The sequence below is a fragment of the Sceloporus occidentalis genome, unplaced genomic scaffold (assembly GCF_023333645.1).
Source record: "Sceloporus occidentalis isolate IW3139 unplaced genomic scaffold, rSceOcc1.0.p SCAF_5, whole genome shotgun sequence".
Classification (NCBI taxonomy): domain Eukaryota; kingdom Metazoa; phylum Chordata; class Lepidosauria; order Squamata; family Phrynosomatidae; genus Sceloporus; species Sceloporus occidentalis.
In genome coordinates, this window is record NW_028316985.1 from 135852828 (window position 1) to 135878395 (window position 25568).

General features: G+C 39.2%; 1 protein-coding gene across 1 annotated transcript; it reads right to left on the reverse strand.

The window, feature by feature from the left end:
- Window positions 1–1209: 1209 nt before the first annotated feature.
- TMA16 (translation machinery associated 16 homolog) lies at window positions 1210–22539 on the reverse strand. The gene is made up of 8 exons (XM_089525580.1): window positions 22368–22539; window positions 15601–15713; window positions 12358–12395; window positions 8830–8914; window positions 7676–7824; window positions 4280–4322; window positions 2527–2685; window positions 1210–2269 (listed from the first exon to the last, which is right to left on the reverse strand). The coding sequence occupies exons 1-7, from the start codon at window positions 22368–22370 to the stop codon at window positions 2547–2549; spliced, it is 570 nt and encodes a 189-aa protein (XP_089381706.1). The 5' UTR covers window positions 22371–22539; the 3' UTR covers window positions 1210–2269; window positions 2527–2546.
- Between the last annotated feature and the right edge of the window lie 3029 nt (window positions 22540–25568).

A 25568-nucleotide genomic window follows, 5' to 3' on the forward strand; every position in this document is an offset into this window, starting at 1 on the left:
GTCTCCCACATGGCTTTTTTTTTTGCAACACACACTGATACTCTTAGTACTACTTCTCACATTTCTTAGTACTACCAAAAGTTCATGCTGCCACTGTATTTTGATCCCAAACATGATGCTGTTAGTGTAGCTATGTTCTCCAACAAACTCAGGGGCCTTCCAGAAATAGCGGCATGTGATCTGAGAACACGGCAACAGAATTGTTTCCAGATGGACCCTCTTCAACCAATTTTGAGAGTTTTGGAGATAGCGGGTTGCACCACAGCTTATTTAGACATGCCAAAGCTAAGAGGTGCAATACTTATGAGTGTCAGTTTGCTTTTGTTTACTTATATTTTGTGCCACAAGAAAAACATCTTTGCATCTTCACTGTGATGAGTATCTTGTGTACATCAAGTGGTAATAATGCCAATGCAATTCATTTCAGTTCCAGGCTATTACACAACAAAATCTGGAAAATTCAAGAGAGAGTTTGAATATTTTTGCCAAGCACTGTATGTCTTATTCTGTAAGTTTAAAATTGCCATGCAATGACTTTTGAAGGGTCTCCATATAGACATTGTGTACCTTGTTGCATGAGCATTATGTTGTACACACACACATCTTACTCTTTAAGTTTAAAATTGCCGTACAGCTGTTTTTGCAGACTGTTTTAAAGTTCAGCCTTAACAATATCACTCAGCAACTTGCATTTAACAATTGTTGAGAGTGTACAACCAGTAAAGGATAAAACTGCAGTGAACACCTGTTATGATCTGATTCAATAGGCACAGTCACTCTTCCCTTCCGCTTGCATGCCAGCTTCAGCATTTCAATCTTTCTCTAAAAATACAGACCTGTAGATTAATGTCACTTATTAACCATGATAAAATCATGGTTTAAAAGCCTAACTGACATTAAACCAGCAGTACCAATTAGGGATATAATGATTAATGAAGCTGGTGCATAATGGGAGCAGCAAACATACAAGTCCAAAATTCATTCCCAAGTTAAATATTACTTTTAAGCCAGAAATGTTATGTCCCACTGATGTATTCACTGAAGTCTAAGTCGACGTATACAAGTTCTTCTTGGTAATCAAAGTACTCTTAATCCTTTCAGTGCCAATATGCTGCAACAATCACACTAAACATAGCAACTAATGCACACAAACCCATACTTAAGAATAAAATATAGTGACCAGATACAAGGTCAGACTCAAAACATAAGTGTAATTAACATACAGTTTATTCAGTGCTGGGTTATAACTCTGTTTTCTCCAGGAATGTCTTTAGCAAATACACATGTACAAAAGTCCATTTCTCCTCCCCACCATTCATTCTAACCTCACTGCATTCTCATAAAACACACACACAGTTCTTATTAAAGTCCCTACAAGTAAGCTGAAAAGTCCTTACTGCTCTTAAATCTTTTTTAAAAAATAGAGATGCCAGGGACTGAGCATTGGAAGCTACATGCAAATAATGCTTTATTAATGAGCTGGACTTCAATCTAGGCCTTTAAAAGATCCTGCATTTCTTCAGAATCTAAATTCCTGAATGCAACTCTTTTCTAATTCCAAAGACAGACATTTTGTTTAACCATGTCAATTGCTGAAGAAACTCCAATTCTAACTGGCTAAAAATGGGCAAATGCCACAACATTTGTCTTTTTCTTCAGTACAAGAAATTTTAGACATTGCTGATGAAAGATATGAAAAAGTCACAAGGGAATGAATTCACTATTGTAAGTTAAATCTAACACCATGTGGTTTTCTGTAGGTGTGATTGATGAGGATGCCACATTTTTCCAAACACGACCAGATTAAAGCCACCCTTTACCCCATTAAGGAGAAGTCCTTTTTGCAGCAATACTCCACCTAACAAGAAAGAAGCTGAACTAAAATGATAGGGGAAAAAAAACACTTGGCAGCACAGACCCTCACTAGATAATACATTACAGACATTTGCCAATAAATAAATCAACTTGTGAATCCTAACAGTATTAAAGGAGCTATTTATTTCTAGAAAACAGTAAGTTTTGGGGAGGGTTGTCTTTCTTTTTATCATCACAGATTCCTGTCAAGAACAAACTGAATGTGGCAGTTACATGTGTAGCAGTTAAATAATTTTTCATAATACCTTTGATTTTAATGGATTTCCTTCATGAGATATATTAAAATAGTCTTTGTTACAACACCACAAAACATGAAAGACTACCAATGTTTTCTGTTCATGCTTCTGATGTTCAGGTCTCTTCTCCCGTCCTTTTCTATTTTTTCTTTCTGCAACTATAAATGAATTAAGCAAAATCAGAGCAGGGTTATGCCACTACAACATCAATTGCATTTTAAGAATATCTTAGTTACTTTTATGAACTTCACACTGTTTTTCAAGATACAATGATATAATATGTACAAGGATCCCACACCACCACCTGAAGGCCACATCAAGAGGCACACCTTCTCATATCTAAGAATGAGATTTAATTTTGCTTCCACTGATATGTTAAAAAGCAGCTAGGCAATTTGCTTAAGCTGTTATCTACCTCTGATGGGGGCAAATGCCTCAGTCTGTGTTCTTTGCTGCATTCAATTCCATTTCAGCTTCACCACTTGTCTTTTCCATCTTACCGCTAAGGGCATCTTTACTGGTTATCTTTTTCATTTTAATATTTGGTAGTTTCTTCAGGTCACCATCCCAGTCTCTTTGAAGGAAGAGGAAGAGGTGAATGACAGACATTTAGACCATAGAAATTGACATTTTACATTGATTTTTATTAATATTTATTACATATCAAGCGTAACAATGTAGTTTTCCCTCCAATATAATAAATGTAGATGCGGGAAGTCTGCTAGTGACAAAACTTTCCCTGGACCCAAATCAACATTACCCTGTCTTCTGATAATTTTAAAGAAACTATGACAACAACAGAAAAACCTGTTTCTAGAAAGATTTTCTAGACATCCTTGCAACCACTCAACTTCTTTAGCATCCCAACAGATTTATTAGAGAGGGCAACAAATGGAAATTGGATTGCTTAATTATATTTTATCGTAATCTCTGAATCAGTTTCTCCTAAAATGGCCCAGGACTTTAAGATAAGATGGTAGTGCACAAATGTGTAATAGGTCCCTGGTGAACCTCAGACTAGTAGATACCAGTTTTTCCTCTAACAAATTTTGCAGGGTGGCATTATAGCAGAAATTGTGTAGCAAATACTTTGAGAAAAAGCACATTCCTTTTGTATTACTGTGCTTTTGTTTTGGGTCTTACCCACCTACAGTGATTCTAATAATTCATGGCTTTCTAGCATGTCCACCAGCAAAACACAAGACTCCAAAACCCTTTATCTGATATAACGTAGGCTGTATTCACACTGCAGAAATAATGCAGTTTGGCATGGCCTTAACTGCCATGGTTCAATGCTATGGAATTATAGGATTTGTATTTTTGTGAGATATTTAACTTCTTTGTCGGAGAGCTATGGTGCTACAAGAAACTACAAACCTGGGATTCCATTGTATGGAGCCATGACAAGTAAAGCAGTGTCAAACTGCATTAATTCTGCAGTGCAGATGAAGCCTCAATAAGTAGGATGTACCTCAGAGACTACTGCTGCCTTGAAACAGCTTTGGATGTAAGGTGTGGGAAGTGACTATATGGAGAGAAATGTCTTGCTCCTTGGGAAGCACATCCTGTGTAAAAAGGACTGCATCCACTCCAGTCAAATTCCCAGTGGGATCTGGCTTGCTGAGATTGGACAACTGAAGTCAAACACAAAAGTGGATAGTGTTTAAGTGTGAAAAATCCATTTGTCCAGGATAAAAAGTGTCCATGAAAACTATTTTTAAGACTAATTTGCCAAAGGCAAAATGAGCTAGAACAGATAAGCAGCAGATGTAGTATGGACATAGTATACCTGCTCCTTGCCATAGCATTTGACAAAGTAAATGGAAGAATAAAGCTGCTCTAAACATAACTCCAGCCTGCAAGATCACTGGCCCATCTTTTGTAGTCTAGCACACTGGGAGAACATCTGGATGAAGAAGGCTATTGCAGTGCTGCACCTCAGCCAGCCCATAGCAAATACCCCAAACCAATTCCTAGTTCCAAAGTACAGTTTAGTACTATACATGTAAACTAATATCAGAAAAAGTAATAAAATCCTTATTCACTTCAAATCATATTTCCACACAAATAAATAAAATCGACCAAGGATATGCTCCTGAACAAAATAGCCTGACAGATGAAGATGAGGTTACAAAATTCAACATTTGAAGCTTAGAGGGATAACTCACCTGAAAATTTTAAGGTGCTTACAGTTCACAATGTCAGGAATATCTGTTGGAAACAAAAATAAATCTGATCACACTGCCAGTACTATTTTGTTTTGTATTAGACATTTTAAAAGATTAGTGACTTCTGGAATCAACAATATAAACAAGAACTATTCACTCTGAACCCTGGTGATCTAAAAGAAATCACAATCAAATGTTTTCCACAAAGAATGTAAAGATATTAGGATTTTACCTTTTTGGAAGAGGGAATTCTAATAAAAAAAATTGTAGCTGCACATTATGAGCATAAGAGAACTAGTGAAGAAGGAGGTGGCACTTACAAATTCGAAAATTCTATTGTATTGCTGGGACAGTGACATATTCAGGGCTTTTTTAAGACTTATGTAACTGGCTAACACCTTATGATTTGTATCTAGCTCACCTTCAGACAGCTGTGTAATAATAAAACCAATGGTCTGTCGTAAAGCTCTCATTGCTGGCCATTTCTTAACTCTTACATGCATTTCAGATGTCATAGTGTTACAGGCAATATTTTTCATGCATGCGTCTACTTTTTCTTTTTATCTACTTAAAGAAATTATAGCCCATTCTTCATCCAACAATACTTCCATGGGATCAGTATAAAAGAAGAGAGCCCTTTGCTGCAATCTAAAACTCCAACAAATCTCAATGTCACTGAAAAAGTAGCAATAAACTTAAATCACTGCTTCTAAGAGAAAATTGGCCCCTGAAATAGCACATGTACTGAACTGAAACAACGGGATTCCATAGTATGGAGCCATGACAATATAGTTTATAAAGTCATGGATAAGTACCATGAAACTACACACCACAACTGCCTTCTTTCTAGTACCCGCTGGCTTTCATTAAGCCAGAGCTTCCTGGTTTAGGTGTAACAAGGAACTCTGGCTTAAGCAAAGCCAAGATTTCTGCATTGATACAAGATGGGGAAAAACTAGAGAATATCTTGAACATCCAGACATAGCCATTACTTCTAATGATACGTTTTCAAAGAAGTTCTGGAAATCATTCCTTAAATAAGTAGTTGAAAAGGCACTGGATTCTAAGGTACTAGATAACAGAAATATGAAACATTCTGGTTCACACATATAGATCTAAGTCTGAACAAAAATATCCTGTCAGTTGCTGCACTTCATACTCCTAAATGTATTTCCAGTTACTGATAATCAGCTGTTGTTATGTGCCTTCAAGTCAACTCTGACTTATGGTGACTCTATCATAAATTCTTGACAAGATTTATTCAGAGGGATTTGCCACTGTCTTTCCCAAAGACTAGGATGTGTGTGACCTGACCAAAGTCACCCAGTGGGTTTCCATGGCTGAGCAGGGATTTGAATTCTGGTCTCCCAGAGTCCTAATTCAACATTCACCCAATTACATCATGCTGGCTCCTCTACCAGCAGCAGGCTTGTATCGATAATAGCATTTATAAAAAAACAAATGGTCACAACTGGTACTATTTTTTTTAAAAAATGGAATTGTGTGTGTGTGTGTGTGTGTGTGTGAGAAAGAGAGAGAGAGAGAGAGAGAGAGAGAGAGAGAGAGAGAGAGAGAAGCATTCAACACTGGCATGCCCCATCTTCATCCAGAAATAGTGGAGTTCACTCTACTAGTTGTGAATTCTAACACCTCATTCTTCTTTATAGGCGGAGTTCACGACAGATGTGTAGTACCTGAGAGCAGAGTATCTGAACCAAGTAGCTCAAACTGGATAAACCTGGGACTAATGTGCCACCTTGGCTGAAGTAGGAGTGGATATATTTTCCCAAGAGGGTAATATGCAGGGATCTTTCTAGTTCAGTTGTGCCAAAATCTTAATAGTGTTGTATAGTTGTATCACAGGACAAACAGATAAGACCAGGGAAGCATAAACTATATTCTCTTTTGACAAACTTGAAGTGCAACTTCATTCCTTTTTAACAAGCTTCAAACCATTCATCTCCCAAGTGGCTCTGATCTTAGAGATAAAAGTAGATATTGCTTACTGATTTGTGTGGTCACCCTATATACACTGAACTATCTTTGAGAACAAAGCTGGCTGGCTGATTCATACAGTGCTCGGCAACCACAAGATTCAAAAGAACACAGAGACTCAACTATTCCCTTGCTTTTACAATTCCAGCCTTATATTTTTGCTTTCCAAAAGAAGAAGGAAAACTACCTTCAACAAAAAAGGGCCTAATTAAATAAAGTGTACAGATATTCTCTCTCATTAAGGAAATAGGGGGAGGGATGAGCTTCCCAGTGCTACAGAAGATTTTAATGCTATTAACTATACAGTCTAGGGGACTTTGGGGCTTTAAATTGTCACCATTTAGCAGCAATTTTTCATAAATTGAAATCCAATTTTAAAGACTCTGCAAGAACTCACAGTAACAGCACTAACAAGGAATGAGGTTATCTTTCAACAAAGAAAGGCCTGCCAAGACAAATCATACTTACTTCTAGTTGAAATACAATATTCAAGTTTTTAACTGTCAAGGCACATTTTTCTTTTATTTTGCTGTAATTCCTATGCTTATCCTGTGTGCTAGAGCCTTTCAGAATAAAAACGTGGAGGCCAGAGTAAGTTTAAATGCAATATTTAACAGGAATATCTAACTGAAACACAACAAGGTCCTCTAATATGGAAGCATATTGGTGACTTGTGAATGTGCCATTTCAAGCACTGACCAGAGAGCCAGTGCAGTCTTGTTGGATGAGTCTTGGGAAATTCAGCCACAAAACTCACTAGGTAACCATGGGACAGGCACACTGTAAACAACCAATCTGGAGGTGATCTCAAATACAAATTCATTTTTCAAACAGGGGGCAGTTACCTGCTATGATGTCCATGGAACAACCACAGTGCTATATACCACAGTAGTCAAAATTCACAGGAGCCCATACAGCTCAGTTTTTATCAATTATCTATTCAATAGCTTCCTCCAATGGAACTTCAAAATCACTTAAATGAAGTAGTTGGTGAGAGTGGTATTAAAAGACCAAGTCCACATCATAGCTTAGAAAAATGATTTTTCTATGCAGCTCCCAGACGTCTCTAGCTGCCTTAAATCCAATGCTAGGAGAAAAGCAGGATATACAACTTAAAAACAGCCAGAACAGCCACAGGCTATGCTGGTGGTAGTCCTCAAAAAAGTTTCCAAATTGATTCATTCAAACATCATACTCATGTAAAGAGCAGTTCTTTGAGGAAAAAAGCACATTAGGAAAGGAAAAATGAAAGTGAGGGGGAAAAAAACATTAAACTGACTGAAAAGGCATTGTAAGCAGAAAACAAATTCACTGTACAGAGCTCTGATCTGCCAACAAGAAATTATCACTAACAGATATATGGATTTTGTATTTAGTGCAGAGAGTTAGGAATGGTCATACCTAGACCGTATCCTTCATACTGTTGTCGTTCACGTTCCATAGTCTGTCTGATAACTGTTTCTCTAGAACTGTGTTGTCTTGCTTTCCTTCCTTTAATACTATTCTGCAGTTCAATCTGCTTCAGTTCATCACAGAATCGTTGCAAGTAACTGAAACACAATAAAACATCACTGTTGAAAAGGGATTTGTTCAAATTTTACAGCCTTATATTTTCTTTTGCAAAGTCTCTGGTGTCATCATAAAAGCAGTAGATGCTAATAACAATTATCTCCAAAGCTGAGGTCAATTCGGAGAGACTGAGTACAGCATAATTGCAGTGAAGCAACATTAATCCTTTTGATTGATAGCAACAATAATTTCTACAGAGCATATGTTAAGAAACTCATTAATTACAAAAAGGTGAAATATATCCAAAACATCTTTTCTCATTAAGATGATTAGTAAAAAAGAGAGAGAGAGATGTGCTTCACTGCTTTTGTTGCTTTACTTCTTTAATGTAACACTTAAGATTGTCTAATAAATTATAAAATTGATCATACGTGGCATTCGGTTAGTGGCATACGCAGGTGTAAGTAAACTCTACACCTGTGTACGTCTAGTTTTGGTAGCCATGGAGATTGATATTCCTTTCCTTCTCCCTCCTTCCACTTACCATAGACCACCTAAAAACCCCCACTAACAGCTATTTCTACTGGAAGGATTGGTCACAAAGGCACCTGGCTATGTCCCTGTAGCCATAAACAAAATGGTTATGTCAGCCACTAGGATCTCAGCAGACTTTGGCAGGTAACTGTTTTATGTCTGGCTACAAAGACACAGCCAGGCACCTCTGCAAATGGTTGTGAAGGGGCTTGAGCTGCTCTAAGGCAGGTCTGGAATATGGTGGTAAGAGGCTCAAGCATGGCACAGTTCTACATGTGGAACTATTACACTACATCAAACATGTAGTACTGCAGCCATGAAATGCTAAAATACAGCTAAGTCAATAAACACTACAACAGCAAGTCTGCACATGTAAAAAGAGCTGTTCTAGCACACAATCACACAAAAGCACATGATTTGGGCACAATTAAAGCATCCCAACCACATAATTGTTAACAGGGAACATTAGTTCATCATTCTTAATTCCATTTATTCATCTGTTGCATATTTACCTTTCTACTAGTTCACAGGCTTCTTTTTTTGTATATTCCATTTTGTTTGGATCAAGGCAATTCTGAAACCAAAGCAATTTTTCACCTACAAAAACAAAGACAAACATATAAAAACTACAGAATGACTTTACTAATTGCTAGTCCCGACAGAATTAATCCATTTAATCAGGAGAACTTTGAAAATCAACACTTGCTAATTAGGGTCAGGAATTGTGCTGCCCAACAGATAATGTTAAACTGCAACTCCCCACATTTCTTTTCCTTTCTTTATGTTTTTAATTCATAGTTTTAAGAATATATTAAGAATTACAAACATTATAAGAAAAAAAGGAAATAGAAACAAATAGAAAGGATAAGAAAAGAGAAGAAGAAAAATTTGAGTTCCAATTCTTTCAGCAATTATATATACATATAGCTATTCAACAGTTCCAAAAGAATCAGCTCTGGTTTTAGTTGCAACTCTCTGCATTAAGGTGTGTATTTGAATCAAATCCTCTTTAGCCTTTTCATATTTCCACTGTATTCCTCACAACTATTACAACAAGCCCTGGTGACACAGTGGTTAAATGCCTATACTGCAGCTACTCACTCTCCAGCCACGGGCTTGACTCAACCTGGCATCTTTCCGTAGGTCACTGAAATGAGTACCCAGCTCGTTGGGGGCAATTGGCTTACACTTTGTAAACTGCTTACATTGGTAAGCAGTATAGAGATGTATTTGCTATTGCTGTTTTCTAAGAAACCTATTTTTTCTAATCATCAAAAGCAAAAGTTGCCAAGTTATTTTGATTTTTTTCACAAAAGATCTATAAAAGGTTTCCAGCCTTATAGAAAGGTCATTAATGACCTTTTGCTTATCACAGAAGTCCATGGTAAGTAATGCTAAATTTGTCAGTCTTTTTGCATACAACAATCTTGTTGCCATTGTCATGTACTGAAGCAATCCTCTGTGGGTCTTTACCAACTGCAAATTCAACAGTTCCAAAAGAATCAGCTCTGGTTTTAGTTGCAACTCTCTGCATCAAGGTGTGTATTTGAATCAAATCTTCTTTAGCTTTTCACATGTCCACTCATTCTTCACCACTGGCTTTGCTGGCTAAGGCAGCTAGGAACTGCAGCACAACATCTGGAGGGTCACAACTAGCCCATCCATAAATAAGCAACAGATGCTTAATATGCCCGTTATATCAGGTAAGTGAGGTACCATTATTTCTGCTGCACACCAGCAGAATATTGGGGGAGGGGACAGTTAAACCATGGGAAACCTTCAAGAACATATGAGTTATCAGAATAACGTTTAGTGTCCTGGATTAGGTCCCTGCAACCAGCTCCCATTAAGCCATACCCATACACCTCTCTTCCCTTTAGACTGGTAATGGGAGAGATGGTACCTCAGATTTGACTCATGAAAACAAGCTGTTGATCCTTAGTCTAAAGAATCTGATATAGCCGTGACAATGAAAAGCAACAGGGCTTTTACCACTATCTCTTATAAGGTGCAATTTTTACCTAAAGTGTAAATGTTCCTAATTCCAGATTTTTGATAAACAAAAAATGCCCAAAAGACACCATCTTCTTCATCCTTTGTCAGGACAAACCATAAAACTGAGAAAAAGTTGTGTGTGTATTGATAAGATTGCTGAACCAAGGACAGTAAATAGCCTTGCCATGCTAATTATACCATTTTGAAAGACCACTGGTAAACACATAGCTATTACAAACTCTAAGTCTATTTGATGATACAGGCTCGACAGCACAGAACATATATTTCAATATGCTACTGTGCTGCTCAAAGGTGACTTACCAAAGTCAATAAATTTGTGAAATGAGTGTTATGTAATACTGGCCTGTTACAGACAGCCAAAATAAAGCTGCTTCGAGTCACAGTGGAGGTATGGTGTTTCAATGATGAATGCATCCTAAGAGTCCAGAAGTCGCACCAAAGCCACGCTCCAGCCTGGAGCATGGCTTTGGTGCAGCTTCTGGACTCTTAGGATGCATTCATCATTGAAACACCATACCTCCACTGTGACTCGAAGCAGCTTTATTTTGGCTGTCTGTAACAGGCCATAGTAAGATTAAGGATGCACTATTATGGAGATTTTCTTGGGAGTGAGTTCCACTGAAGTCAACAGGATTTACATCTGAGTAAACAAGCACAGAATGTTCAAAGTTGAAGCATAAAATTAATCTCTCTGCTGCCACTTAATACTATTTTGGTTCTGAGTCAAAACCCTATAGGTATTTGCCTGCAAATTATACACATTGAACTTCATGATGCTATTTTTGGTGACCAGTCACAAGACAGAAAGTGCATCAAGCTAGAGCTGTCCTACTTTCCATGCACCACATACAATTATTCGTCTATGTTAGTCTGACATTCCTAACCCACATCACTGGGCATCATTGATGACAAAAACCTGACTATACAAGACGACCTCATAGCAAGACCATGCAACCCAGTACTTTCTACTGTTCTCCCCACATTCTATACAACTCTCCAATCCACGATCCTTTCAACAACTCTGGGACACTCTGAATGCATGAAGAGCACATGTTCTACTTCTAAACGATAGCCACTTGCTATGGCCATTTCCCTCATTAAAAGAGAAAAAATCAAGTTGAGATATTTGGTAGTTATGAATCATGGATGCAAAGAACAAAAATGGTTCACTTTTCTGTACAAGGATTCAAAACAATAAATGTGTGCAATGTGGCTATTGCTGGACCAGAGCTTTATAAGCATTTAAAGTTGATGCTTCTTAAAACTTTTGTCTCTCTGTCTTCAAATCTCCCCTCTCCGTTACCTTCCCCATCTTTCAATTCTGTCTCCATCACATTCCTATTTATATCTACATTAGATCTCACCCTGTGAAGCTAATCTTTTTAACTATCGAAGTGTGACTGAATTCTCTTTGTAAGAGAGGCTATAACAAGTTACCCAGTGCTACATCAGATAGTTACACAGTAGTCTTCAAGTATTTCAAAGGACAGACCTCAGAACAAACCAAAAAATAGAAATGGTACTGAATTCAGTGCTGCTGCTAAGTCAGATTGATGTTGCATTACGTAGGCAAACATCAGTGATTGTTTGGAAGTCTCTTCCAGAGACTTAAAATAGCTCTGGCCCGGTAGAGACAGGCCCTGAAGGATGCCCTTGTCACGTGCGAGGAGTGCCCCACCCACACTCCCCTCGCCTCTCGCACGTGACGAGGGTGTCCTTGCTGCGCGGTGCCGAATAGACGGCACGAGTAGCGATGATGTCACTGCTGCGCAGCCTCCAGATGGAGCCGTGCAGCAGCGATGTGCTCACACCGCTGCCAGCTCTTTGTGGCAGCGCAAAAAGGAGCTGCTTTTTAGCGGTCCTTTTTTTTGCATAGCCGCGATGCTCAATTTGGTTGCTGCAGCGTGGCTACGCAGTAAAGAGAGGCGGCTCCCGACCGCCTCTTCTTGGTACTCTGTACTGCACCTAAGATTTGTTACAAAAAGTTCATTTTGCAGAGACTGAAAGTATTTTTTTACTCTTACCTGCAATGCTGAGGCGAAAAGCCTTTTCATTTTTCAACCTACCAAAAAGAAAAAAGGGGGGAAAGCTTCAGTTTAATTATTCCCAAGATTAAAGGCAAAACACATGCACAAAGGGAGGGGATGGATGGATGGATAGATAAACATTTTGATGAAAAGGCTAACATATGACTACTTAAGTAGTTAATATTGCTTTAAACAACAAAATGGTACCACAACATACATTTATTTTCATACTTGCTCTACAGTCAATACAAATCATACTGTTAAAAAGATGCCAGTAACCCTTACCTCTTAAGCAGGAAATGCTCCTGTTCACACTTCCTGCCAACCTGCACCATGCTCCAGAATACATGAAACTTCCCCCAACATAATGTCCATTGGCATGTCCCCTATTATCCATCTACCCTTTCTGTTGTTTGTTAAAAATACATTTGTTTAACAAATTTACTGAGGAGACAGACATGCTGGTGTAAACTACAACCCTGAGACCAGGGTTCAAATACCCATTCAGCTCTGGAAACCTATGGGATAATCTTGGGCAACTTACATTTCTCAGCCTTAGGGGAAGGCAATGGCAAAACTCCTCTAAATAATCTTGCCAAGGAAAACCTATGATATGGTCACCATAAGTTAGAGTTGACCTGAAGTCACCTGACAGGAACAATAGCCATGTAACAAAACACAACACTGGCTTTCTGTCAGAAATGCAAAATGCTCAGCAAGTTTAAGAGAAAGCAGCAGTTATCAGGTTAAATAATTTTCAGTAATCACATCCCTTATCCTTCTATCCCAACCTCTTTGGGATATAAACTGACTTTCAGAGAAGCTTTCCTATCTTTAATGGAGTTCGTACAATATAGTTTTAAGTTTGTATCTTTAGCCACTGGTGTCTTTACCACTTAATCAGAATTGCTAGAATTGCAGAACTGAACTAGGTGCAAACACTCTCCATCACATCTAACCATCCGTCACTTTCATTTTGCTAGAACAGCTCTAGAACCCATACGATTTCAGTGAAAAGAAGATGGCAGGAGACTGAAACTTTGCTTTGCAGTGTGTCCATTCAACAAGCAATATATTTTCCTCAAGAGAAATTTAAAAAAGGGAAGGGAGCATGGTCATCAGGTTATCTAGAGAGAATATAGTAGGGAAGGGATAGCTATGATTGGCGGAAGGGGCCTTATCTCAGTCCCCTCACCTTCAAAGCTGTGTCTGGTGAAGACATGGAAAAGGGTCTTTTCAGGGCCCACTGCCAGATTATGGTACTCCCTTCCAAATGAGGTTAGGCCAATTCTCTTTCTTTTGTCCTTTTACCAGCAGGCAAAGACTTTGCTCTTCTGGCAAGCCTTCAGTAAATGACTACCCATTACAGTCTGAGGTTGCTGGATTTTTAAAAATATTTTTTGCTTTTCATTATTAATGTAGTGTTTTTAATTGTTTTAATTATTTAATTCATATATTAATCTATCTAGTTATGTTTTTATCAAAACATTTAAAATTATAAGAATAATAGTAAGGAAACTAAGGATTCAACAAACGTGGGGGTGGAAGTCATTTATTAGAAACAGCATTACAAACTTACAAGTGCAGGGATACTTTTATGTGTGATGGCCAATGGAAGCAGAGGCAGAAACATGATTACTTGGAGTAAGAAAATGCAAGCTTTAAAAACCTCCTATGTGGGAAGGTGCTACAGGTCAAGACGAAGGCATAAATCTCCAGGATATAAATCCAGTTAGTAGTTCAATGATCACATTGCTGCTTATGAATTATGACAATGTTCTAGAACATTAGAGTATGTACAACATCAGTGAATCACTAGCAATAAAGATGTTATTATAAGAGCCAGGCTATAAATTAAAATGATTTAATGGAATAGCACATTTTTCAAGGTCAAAAACTTTTATATGAACTTTAACATTCAATAGAAGGAGTAATACAGACAGATGCAGGTCCTTCCTGCTTCTTTGAATCCTGTACCTTCTCTCCATTTACAGTTTGCTGTTTGACCAACCTCTCTATATTTGCTTTCACTCATACTCACCCTTTCACGCACATAAAGTAACTTGCAGAAGTATGTACACATACTTCTTTAACTTTTTGATATTTTTTCTTTTGTCACAGCTGTGAACAGAAATGGATTTACTGTCAACCCTCCACATTTGTGGCTTTGGCTTTTGCTGATTTGATTACTCGCAGATTTGATTAATATGTTCTCTCTAGGAATCTCAAGGTCCTCCATTGCAACTCCGCTAGAAATTGATCATAGAGTTGGGCTTGAGGACTTAGAGGTTACTAGAGAAAACACTTATCTAAGCATTTGTAGATACTCCAATGTGATTCTATGGTCAATGTCTAGCAGATGTTGACTGCAACACAACGAAATATGTCCACACACTACATCACTAAGTTTTTGTATAATAAGTGAGAACAAAGCAACACAAACTCAACATCTGGTATACCGCTTGTCAGGAGCTGCTGCCTTGGGTCCCACTCCAGAAAATGGCAGCATATAAATAATACAAATAAATAGGAGGAGGTAGGAAAGAGATTCAGAAGCCCTGTATGCACTAGCCCAGGTACACACATCTTTGTATGCCAGGCTATAATTAAAGTTCTATGCAGGAATTCACCTGCTCACATGTAGTGACATTGGAATGCACATCAACCCTGAATTGCTCCCTCCTCCTACAATGTCTGGCTTTGTTTTTAGAAATTCATGCACTGAATACAATGGTATGAAAAAGGGCTCCATAATTCAACTTAAATACCTACAGAGCTCCTCGGCTCAGAAACCTTGATAGAGGAGGACTTCCAATTACAGTAGCAATGTAAGCATTTGCAGCAAGATATGATTGCACAGCCCTTTGAGAGGTTTGCACTCAATAGTTGAAAATCTAGCTGGCATGTGAGAACAGGGGGAGCAGGGCTTATGTATGCACCCACTTCCTCTCTTCCACTCAAATCCTATGCATGAGCAAATGAATGCCAAGCAAGGGTTCACATTACAGAAAAATCATTTTACTGTATACTACATAAAAATCAAGATAAAATAACATTTGCCACAATATAGTAGAAGTTGAGGTCATTTTAAAAATATGCTCTTATTTAGTAACAGAAAAATTAGGGCTGGGGCAAACAATTTCTTAAGAAACACACCCAATCTGTGAAAAATAAAATTAAATACTTAATTAAAATTAAGTGTTTCCTCTTCCCTACCACTGAAAACATAAAGGGACTCACTTTTCTTTTTTCTCTTGTTTGTTTGCTTCTTTTGTAAGTTGAGCAGCTTTCCTACTGTAAGGATGGATGACTTTCTTCTCCTGCCCTCCTCCTTTGCTCTTTACTGCTTTGGGCTGAAACAATGAGTCAGAAAAAAAAGACACAGTAAGACATTTTAAAGCACTTTCCTTTAAAGTCTTCAGATAAGTTGAAAGACTCAGCCAGCTCCAAGAAGCAAGCAGGAGCAGCTGATGAAACACACAGAGTGAAAAAATAATAGGTCAGGAATTCGTCAAAAAGCCTCTATGACAATATGGAACTGAGATAATAAGAATAACATTGCTTAAAATGAGAGATTAAAGTAGCCCAAGGCATTCAAAGCTTTATGAATTGTTGAAATGCATCCAACAGACAATCCGCATGTAGCCACATCAGCACAGTTATAGCCACAAATTAGTCTAACAGTTCCAGACTAATATTAATTTCTGTATGTACAACACAGCTGGCAAGCTAACACGCTGCCCCTCAGTAAATATTTTAGCTGTGGAAGTATTATTATTTCATATGAAGTATAAGAGGGTGCCTTCTAATTAAATTTGCCTCCTGCCTTTCTCTTCAAAAGAAGGAGAAAGTTAATGCAGTTTGGGTGGTTGAGAAAAACCCATATTTTACCTACCTTCAACACTCTGATTACAGAGAGTAATCAATACTTTCTGTGACCTCCTTAAGTAAGGCACGTTACAGACCGCCCCTCTGGGGCGGCCTGTAGGCGCACCTTTCCCCGCCGGATCGGGGCCTCAGCGGCCAGACCGGCAGCCGCTGAAGCCCCGATCTGCCGCTTTCCGGGCTGTGGGGAAGCGGCAAAAGGCCCCTTCCCCGCAGCCTGGAAAGGGGTGTCCTTGGGGCTTCAAGCCCCAAGGACACCCCGCGACGGCGGGGAGAAGGAGAAAGGGGCTGCGCCCAGCGGACCAAACCAGGAAGGAGCTCCGAAACGGAGCTCCTTCTGGGGTTGCGGAAAGGGCGCCCTAGGCGCCCTGCCGCGACCCCAATACGTCACAACCGCGCCGGCTCGTTTGGAGGCGGCGCGGTCATCACGTATTGATGGCGGCAGCCGTGTGGAACGGCCGCCACCATTTTGTGCGCGCAGAGCGCGCACTAGGGTTAGGGCGGTGCAGAAGCACCGCCCCGTCTTAACCCTAGTACGCGCTCTGTGCGTACTTTTTAGCCCGTCTGTAACGGGCCTTAATTATGTTTTTAAAAACATAGTTAAAAAACTTAATTAAAAAACTAATTTTGTTTTTCTTAATTAAAAAACTAATTTTGTTTTTAACTTTTGTATATTTTTGTGTTAATTTTACACTGTTTAAACTAGATAGTTTTCATTGTTTTTAAATTTGTATTGTAAAGTCTTTTAAGATGTTTTTGTCTTATGAGTCACCTTGGGAGAAAGGCAGCATAGAAACGAAATAAATAATACTAATAACTTATCATAACAACAAATTTAATTCATAAGATAATTACAGATGTTTTAAATATTCTATAACACTTTCAGTTCAAAATTTCTAGGTCACTTTATAAATGAAATGCAAAACAATAATAATAAAAGAAAAACCTTTTTAAAAGGCGAATTACTAACAGGATCCATGTAAAACAGTTTGAATGCTCAGTACTGTTATTTAAATATTTAAAATTCTTTCCAGTTTGCATGAGCTGTCCTCTCATTCCTGGCACAGCTAAGATACCATCAGCCTTCTAGACTTCAGCTGCTCTATCTGTCAGACTGAGGATAGTAATGAGATGCACTGGTGGCTATAGTCAACAGTCTCCACAGAGGGGCTGACTTGTGAATGACATCCAAATCACTCATCTCAAGAAGAATATTGAAGAGGCTCAGACAAGGGCAACCAAGGAATCTGAGTGCCTTCAACACAAAGAAAGCCCACAGTATGTGAGCTTTTTAGGTTAAAGGTGGGTGAAAGGTAAGGAGACAAACTACACAGGCTGATAAACTTATGGATGATGTGGGAAAAGGGAATAGACAATAGTTTTTCTCCCTCTCTCTCTCTAATAAACTTTGGAGCCAATCAATAAAATTGATTGAGAGCAGATTCAAAACAGACAAAAATGCCCCTAGCAACAGCTTCTCCTTGGCATATGACATTTCCTGCTGCAAGATGATTTCCTTCCAACAGAGTACACAGCAGTAGCCCAAAACAGAATATAAGCTTGCCCTTCAACTTGATGTGATTCCTACATTTGAAAGAGTTCAATAAGTCTGTGTTTCTCCCCTTTACTGCTGTTGTGCACCTTCAAGTTTTTTCTGACTTATGATGGCCTTGAGGCAAACCTATCATAGTGTTTAATTTTTAGCTATATGATCTTGACTCCATTTTGCATGAACAAAGCTTTCATACAACATTTCATACAACCCCCAACCATGCAGGAATACATAACTGAAGCACTCCTAAAGGATGCCCATCCAACCCCTGTTCAAAGACCTCCAAAGAAGGAGAATCCAACACCCACAAGGAAATCTATTCCACTATCTAACAGGTCTTAACAGTAAAAAAAAAGTTCTTCTTAACATTTAGGTAAAATCTATTTTCTTATAATTTGAATCCACTGGCTCATGAACTCTACCTGGAGCAGCAGAAATCAAGCTTTCTCCATCTGACTAAACATCTGACTAAAGCAGAATAAAATGGCACTGCTACTTCTCCCAGTCTGCACACTATATTCCAGTTGATGCAGCCTAGAATTACAGTACACTGGCTTTTTTGGTTACTGCATCACAGTGCTGGCTCATATGTTCAATAGTAAGCATAGATTTGTAAATATACACTTCATGAAAATGATATTATTTTATTTTCAACATCTTAATCGGGTGTGAGCATTTTCTGAAACAATTCAGTGCTATTTGCACAGAAATAAATAGTTATTACGAGCCATAAATCTAAAGTCACCATGGTTTTCAAAACAAAACACAATTGGTACATAAACTCTAAAGAAGCAGAACAGGTCAAACTATACTGTTATATGCAGAAATAGTTTTAACTGTCTCAGGCCCCTGGGCTCCACAAATAAAGAAAATAAATTAAAATCAGTTGCTTGTGCAGAGAATGTAAACAGACTTTGATATTTTAGATAGCCAGAGATAATATGCCCAATCCTAAAAGTTTTTAGAGCAAAGCTGATTCGTATGTTAATTGTCCGGACAGAAATTTGGAGGTTTACAAACTTCAAAATTAGGCATGCAAAACCATTTTCAGGTTACAATCCTAGGAATACTAAAATCAATCCCTGCTTATGCAACAACAGCAGACAGGAACTGGGGAAATGTTTATCAAAATACCTGTTAACATGCTTACTGTTTGATGTAGAAAAATTGAAACATAAACTACCTAAAGTCTGTATTGAGGAATGGCTACCACCAGTTCCAGGAAACTGAATTTTATCAGCTTTACTCTGACATTGGAAAACAATATTTGGTGCTCTTACTAAAAATAATAATAATCAAGCACTGGAAAATAAGTGAGAAATTAAGTTCCTTATTACAGTACAAGGAACGACTTATTATGCTGTACAAAGGTTTGTAGGCCGGGCTGCTAACCACAGAAAAAGATTTTAAAGTTATATTGCAATCGCCATGAGGGAGAGTCTGGCTGCTCAGAGCACCAATTTAGCCTTTTATACATTTGCTAAATTTGTACTGTCCCTTGATCTATATCACTGCATTTTCATTTAATCATGTGAGCTATATTCAATATATTTTAAGATATATTTCCCCTTTAAAAATATTATATGTTGTATTTGTGAATGTATTCTAAATGGTTTCAATATAGTTTGCTGACAAATTCAGACAAAATATGATATTCCTCTACGATTTACTCAGACCATACAGCCATAACTATAAAAGTAGCTACCCAAAGTATACAAACAAGGCAGTCCAGAAAAACATATTGTCTCAAATTTTAGAACCCTAACTGTTGGGATATCTGGATATACAGATAGTTCCCAAGACCATATGCCATCAACAAGCTATGTGAAAGATACAACTGATTTCGTGAGGCAATTCTTTGAACATTTAGGGCAAGGGTCATGATTTGCATCTTTCTGGATAATATTAAATTTCATTGATTTCCCACAACTGTGCAAATATGCTTTATACCTGAAATTATCACCCTGAAATGCATATTAAGGATTTATAGCCACGAAAGCTCATGTGAAAATAAAAGCCAGTCAGCCTTAAAGGTGCTGCCACATTTTCTTCCTTTCTTTTTTCTCTCTTTCCTTTTCTTAGTTATACAGTCTACCCTCCCCATACGTGGGGGATTTGTTCCGGGGGGGGTATGGGGAAAAGAGCGTATGCTCAAGCCCCATAGGAAATAATGGGGCGCATGCTCACAGCGGTGCACGGAGCACATAGGGCGAGTACAAGCCCCATTATTTCTGCCTGAGCTTGCCTTCCGTGTGAGCTCAAAGCCGCAGAAGGCAAGCCTGCCTATAAGGAGGACCAACTGTATTGTACCACAATATTCCTCAACAAGTTTCAACTGCAAGGTAATGTATTTACATCTTTGATAATGGATGAACAGGAACTATTTGTAAACACAAGAGACCATGAAGAGCTGCATGCAGCCTCACTTTGCCCACCCTGTCCTAAAACAAGTATGCATAAGTAGTGCTCTAAGTATTAAGACTGCAACTCATTCAAGATGTGGTACTGTCAAAGAGTACTGAGGATACTGTGGATGGCCAGAAAGACAAACATATCGGTTCTAGAACAGATCAACTCTGAAGCTGTCGTACTTTGGCCACATCGTGAGAAGGCACGAATCACTGGACAAAAACAATAATGCTAGGAAAGATGGAGGGAGGTAGAAAGGAGGAAGATCGCATGCCAGATGGATAGACTGGCCACATTACTGCACTACCCTCTTATAGTGCTGCTGTTCCACTTTTACCGCTCTGCATTCTGGGGTTTGTAATTCAGTGAGGCCTAAGGGCTCTCTGGCTGAGAAATCTAAATATCCCCTCCCTAAACTGCAAATCCCAGAATGGAACAGGAGGCAGCCAGAGCAGTTAAAGTGGAATAGCAGTGCTATAAGAGTGTAGTGTGGTGATCTAGTCAATTATGGAGGTCACAGGCCTAGGTTTGCAAGACCTGAGCAGACCACTGGAAGACAGGGGACCTTGGAGATGCCTCATCCACTGTATCACCATGAGTTGTGGTTGACTTGAGGGCAGTTAACAACAACAACAAATGCTGTAAAGACAGCCAGCATGGAGTAGTGATTTGAGAATTGTACTAGGACACTGGGAGACCAGGGTTTGAATCCCTACTCAGCCAAGGAAACCCACACCAAGTCACACTCTCTCAGCCTTAGAGGAAGCCTCCTTTGAACAAACCTTGTCAAGAAAACCCCAAGATAGGCTTGCCTTAGGGGTCGGAAACAACACACAACAACAAATAATGCCAAAATGCCGTTAAGACCGAGCGTGATGTAATGACGTTGGACAACTCCCTTGCATGCCAACGTCAATCAACTACAATCAGGGTCAGCAGCCAAGAGCCAAGGCAGATCCTGTGGGGTCAAATGTCCTAATTCTTCTTGCTTTAGCATTAGCAGTTCTTATATTTAGGCGCATATATATCTATCCAATGACTGTATATTTGAGTTATTATTATTATGATTATTATTAACCTTTATTTATAAAGCGCTGTAAATTTACACAGCGCTGTACATACAATCTTTTTGATTGGATGGTTCCCTGCCCTCAGGCTTACAATCTAAAAAGACAGGACACAAAAGGAGAAGGGAGTGGTGGAGGGGAAGGGGCCTGTCTAGTTATGAGTCTCTCATAACATTGAGTTGATTGCTTTATGAAGATATTGGATGGTGGATATGAGTTTTGTTTACATAAGATTTCTTTCTGTATTTATTCATTTTAAGTCTGAAGTTCAAGTGCCATGAGGTACTTTAATATCTGCAAGAAGTGCACACCTTAATATTATAACTATAATAATACAGTGTTTATATAGATAGATAGATAGATAGATAGATAGATAGATAGATAGTTTTATCTTTTTAAGAAGTGTTTTATTCTTTTAACAACTACCTGTTTTAACATTGTAATAATTTAATTAACTTTTAATGTACTTTTCCCCTCTGTTTTTAATTATACTGTTGTTTTTTTAATGTTGTGAAACTGTTCCAAGCTCCAGTTCTGAGAAAAGAGCGGGATACAAATAATAATAATAATAATAATAATAATAACAACAACAATAATGGTGTGAGTATGGACTTATTGACCATCTGTAGAGACTGGGGAAAGAGTGGGATACAAACCAATAAATATAATAGTAATAATACTAATAATAATAATGGTGTGGGTATGGACTTACTAACAACCTGGCTGTACAGACTGAGCAGATGACCAGAAGTCATGCTGGGAATAAACTGCTTCTGCAGTAGAAGCAGGACATTTAGGGGGAGTAAGAAGGCTGGATGCTTGTTCAGTTCCCTCTTGGCCATGGAAGCCCAGTGGGTGGCCCTGGGCAAGTCACACTCTCTCAGCCTCAGGGGAAGGGAAGGCAAGGGCAACCCTCCCTCCTCTGAACAAATCCTGCCAGTAATATCCGTCATACAATTGTTAGACACACCCCACAACCATATAACCAACGCTGCATGTCACAACCTTCACAACATACAAACACACTGAAGCCTGAGGTATGTGCCTTGTTGTTGACAAAGGCTGGCCTTCTCCCTCCTTCCCTCCCCACTCACCATTTTGGTTGCTGTGAACAACTAAAGCAGCAAGCTCTACTTTTTGAGCCGGACCGCGTGCTCTAAAGGACCGGGTCCGTCACTTAAAGCGGCTCGGCTGCGCAACACGACCCGCCAGCCCCTCAGTTCCGCTCATGAGAGGCTTCTACTCATTCTCTCTCGTCTTCTCTGTAACTGCGCTGCTGCCTCCTGTTGCATGCTGGGGCTTGTAGTTTAAGGGGGGCATTTAGCATTCTCAACCAGAGAGCTCTTAGGCCTCACTGAACTACAAACCTCAGAATGCAACAGGATGCATTAAGCTATGTAGAGTACCAGTTTTATAGTGCTGCTATTCTGCTTGGACTGCTCTGGCTGCCTCCTGTTGCATTCTGGGAATTGTAGTTAAAGGAGGTGGTAGCTAGAACTCTCAACCAGAGAGCTTTTAGGCCTCACTGAATTGCAGGACTCCTAAGTGAAAGAAAGAAGTTGGCAGCATGAGCTTTCGTAGACAATAATAATAATAATAATAATAATAATAATAATAATAATAATAATAGAGAGAGCGCTCTTGCATTGTTATTATTATATTTATTTGTATCCCACTCTTTTCCCAGGACTAGGACCCAGAGTGGCTTCATAGCATTAAAAACAGTACAATAAAAACATAAAAATAAAATTAAAAAATAAATAAATAAATAAATAAATAATAATAATAAGTACATTAAAAAGGAATTCAATATTACAATATTAAAACAGTTATTAAAAAGAATAAAACATATTTTAAAAAGACAAAACTATAAATAAGAGGGGGGGAAACTAACAAATTTTTAAAATGATCCAACAGCCCAGCCTGTCCTTATAGTAACTCCCTAAATGCCTGTGTGAACAGGTAGGTCTTCACCTGCCATCGGAAAGCCATCAAGGAAGGAACCGTTCTTATCTCCTGGGGCAGGGAGTTCCAGACTCCAGGGGCAGCACCAAGAAGTCCCTCTCTGGCGTCCCCACCAAACATGTTTGTGAAGGTGTTGGGATGGAGAGAGAAGGGCTTCTCCAAAGGATCTCAGAGTCCAGGCCGGTTCATACCAGGAGAAACGGTCTGCCAAATAATGTGGACCTGAGCCATGTAGGGCTCTATAGGTAATAACCAGCACCTTGAATTGTGCCCAGAAACAAACTGGCAGCCAATGAAGCTGTTTCAACAGGGGTGTTGTATGATCTCTGTAATCTGCCCCTGTTAACAGCCTAGCAGCAGTTCTTTGAACCAGCTGAATTTTCCAAACACTTTTCAAAGGCAGCCCCATTACAGTAGTACAAACATGATGTAACCAAGGCATGTACCACCATGGCCAGATCTGGTTTCTCAAAGAACGGGTGCAGCTGGCGCACAGGTTTTAAGTATGTGAAAGCACTCCTAGTCACAGCAGAGACCTGGGCCTCCAGGTTCAAAGCTGAGTCCAAGAGTACCCCCTGTAGCAGTCCCACTGGCAAACCCCAGGGCTGTGACCCCCTCCCAGGATAGCAATGCTCATGAAGATTGAGATGTGGCAGTCCTGCTGGCAAACCACAGGACTGTGACCCTCTCTCAAGATGACAATGCTTTATCCATAATTAGATAGATAAGCCCATGTTGACTCGGCTGGGCTAGTCTACACATCCTGCTTCCTTTGCTAATTGGAACTCTCCTAAGCACATACTGGTCACATAACCTAGCAAATGATTGTAAGACAGACATTATGACAATAAAAGGCCCAGCCAAGACATGGCTGGGAAGAAGTCTTGTGCACCCCCATTCCTGTCTCTGCGTCTCTTTGCCGCGACAACCCCCAAACTGCGAACCTGTGTCTTCAGGGGGAGTGTGACCTCATCTAACGTAGGCTGAATCCCTATTCCCTGATCTGCCTTCTGACTGACCAGGAGCACCTCTGTCTTGTCTGGATTAAGTTTCAACTTGTTTGCCCTCATTCAGTCCATTACTGAAGACAGGCACTGGTTTAGGACCAGGGCAGCCTCCTTGGATTGAGGTGAGAAGGAGTAGTAGAGTTGAGTGTCATCTGCATATTGATGACACACTGCACCCCAAAACTCCAGACAACCTCTCCCAGCGGTTTCATGTATATGTTAAAAAGCATAGGGGACAACACAGAACCCTGAGGGACCCCACAGGTCAATGGCCAGGGGGTCGAACAGAGTCCCCCAGCACCACCTTCTGAGTTTGCCCTTCCAGGAATGAACGGAGCCACTGTAGAACAGTATCTCCAAGCCATTTAGTCTGTAAAATCAGTATAGAAAGAGGCTGCCCCCTGGAGTATCCTAGCCAGAGCAGATAATCCTGAGTTGACCAGGGTTTGGAAACATTTAGAGTTTTTGGGTGATGACTCCCTGAATCCCTCAGACAGCAGTATGCATTTGTAAAAAATATTTTTATTGCATTTTAATGTATTTTAACTGTTGTAATGGAAGTGTTTGAATATTTATTTGATTTTTTTTAAATTCATTGTATCAAATGCATGTTTCTCTCTCTCTCTCTCTTTCTCTCTCTCACACACACACACACACACACACACACTGATGTAATACACCTTAGGTCACATGCCAGGAGAAAGGTGGGCTATTTAGTAAGGCACTAGTTTCTCTATCTTCTTTTCCTCTGAGTCAGGGTGCATAATCCTCATAGCCGGCCAAGTTATTTTGGCACCTGCAACAGAAAATTCCCCAAACATTTCTTTTCATTCCTCTTGGTAAAACTATAATAATACTGAAATATATGACTAACAATTTGCAGCCCTTTTTTAACCACCCTAAATACTCAGCTTGCTCCTCCTAATGCTAGGGCTAGCTCTGTGGTAGACCAAGAAAGACAAGAACAAGTTGCAGCTGCCTTATCTCCTGCAAAAAAATAGAGCTTAAGACTGCAGTTCTGTGCCCCCTTTCCTGAGAGTAAATCCAGTTGATCTCAGTAGGACTCATTTCTGAATAGGCATAGATTACACAGTTAAAGGTATACCTGCATATACATGTTCTCCAGCTTTTAGTCTGGTAACCCTAGTGGGTGGCAATCTTAAAAAGTCAAAGGTTCATAATCATGCCTTTTCCAGTCTTGAATTCTTCTCAATGCATATGATTACTAGGTGATTACTATGCTTCATGTTCTCTAGCTACGAAATGAAGAACAGCCAGATTTGTGTGAGGGCAAAGTATGAGGTGCATTACATAATGCTTACC

Excerpts from the sequence above, each read along its gene's own strand:
- TMA16 (XM_089525580.1), bottom strand. Across the intron at positions 7,825-8,829 it reads GCCTGTGAACTAGTAGAAAG|TTACTTGCAACGATTCTGTG; the intron begins GTAAATATGCAA and ends ATTGTGTTTCAG. Across the intron at positions 2,686-4,279 it reads AAGCACCTTAAAATTTTCAG|AGACTGGGATGGTGACCTGA; the intron begins GTGAGTTATCCC and ends CTTCCTTCAAAG.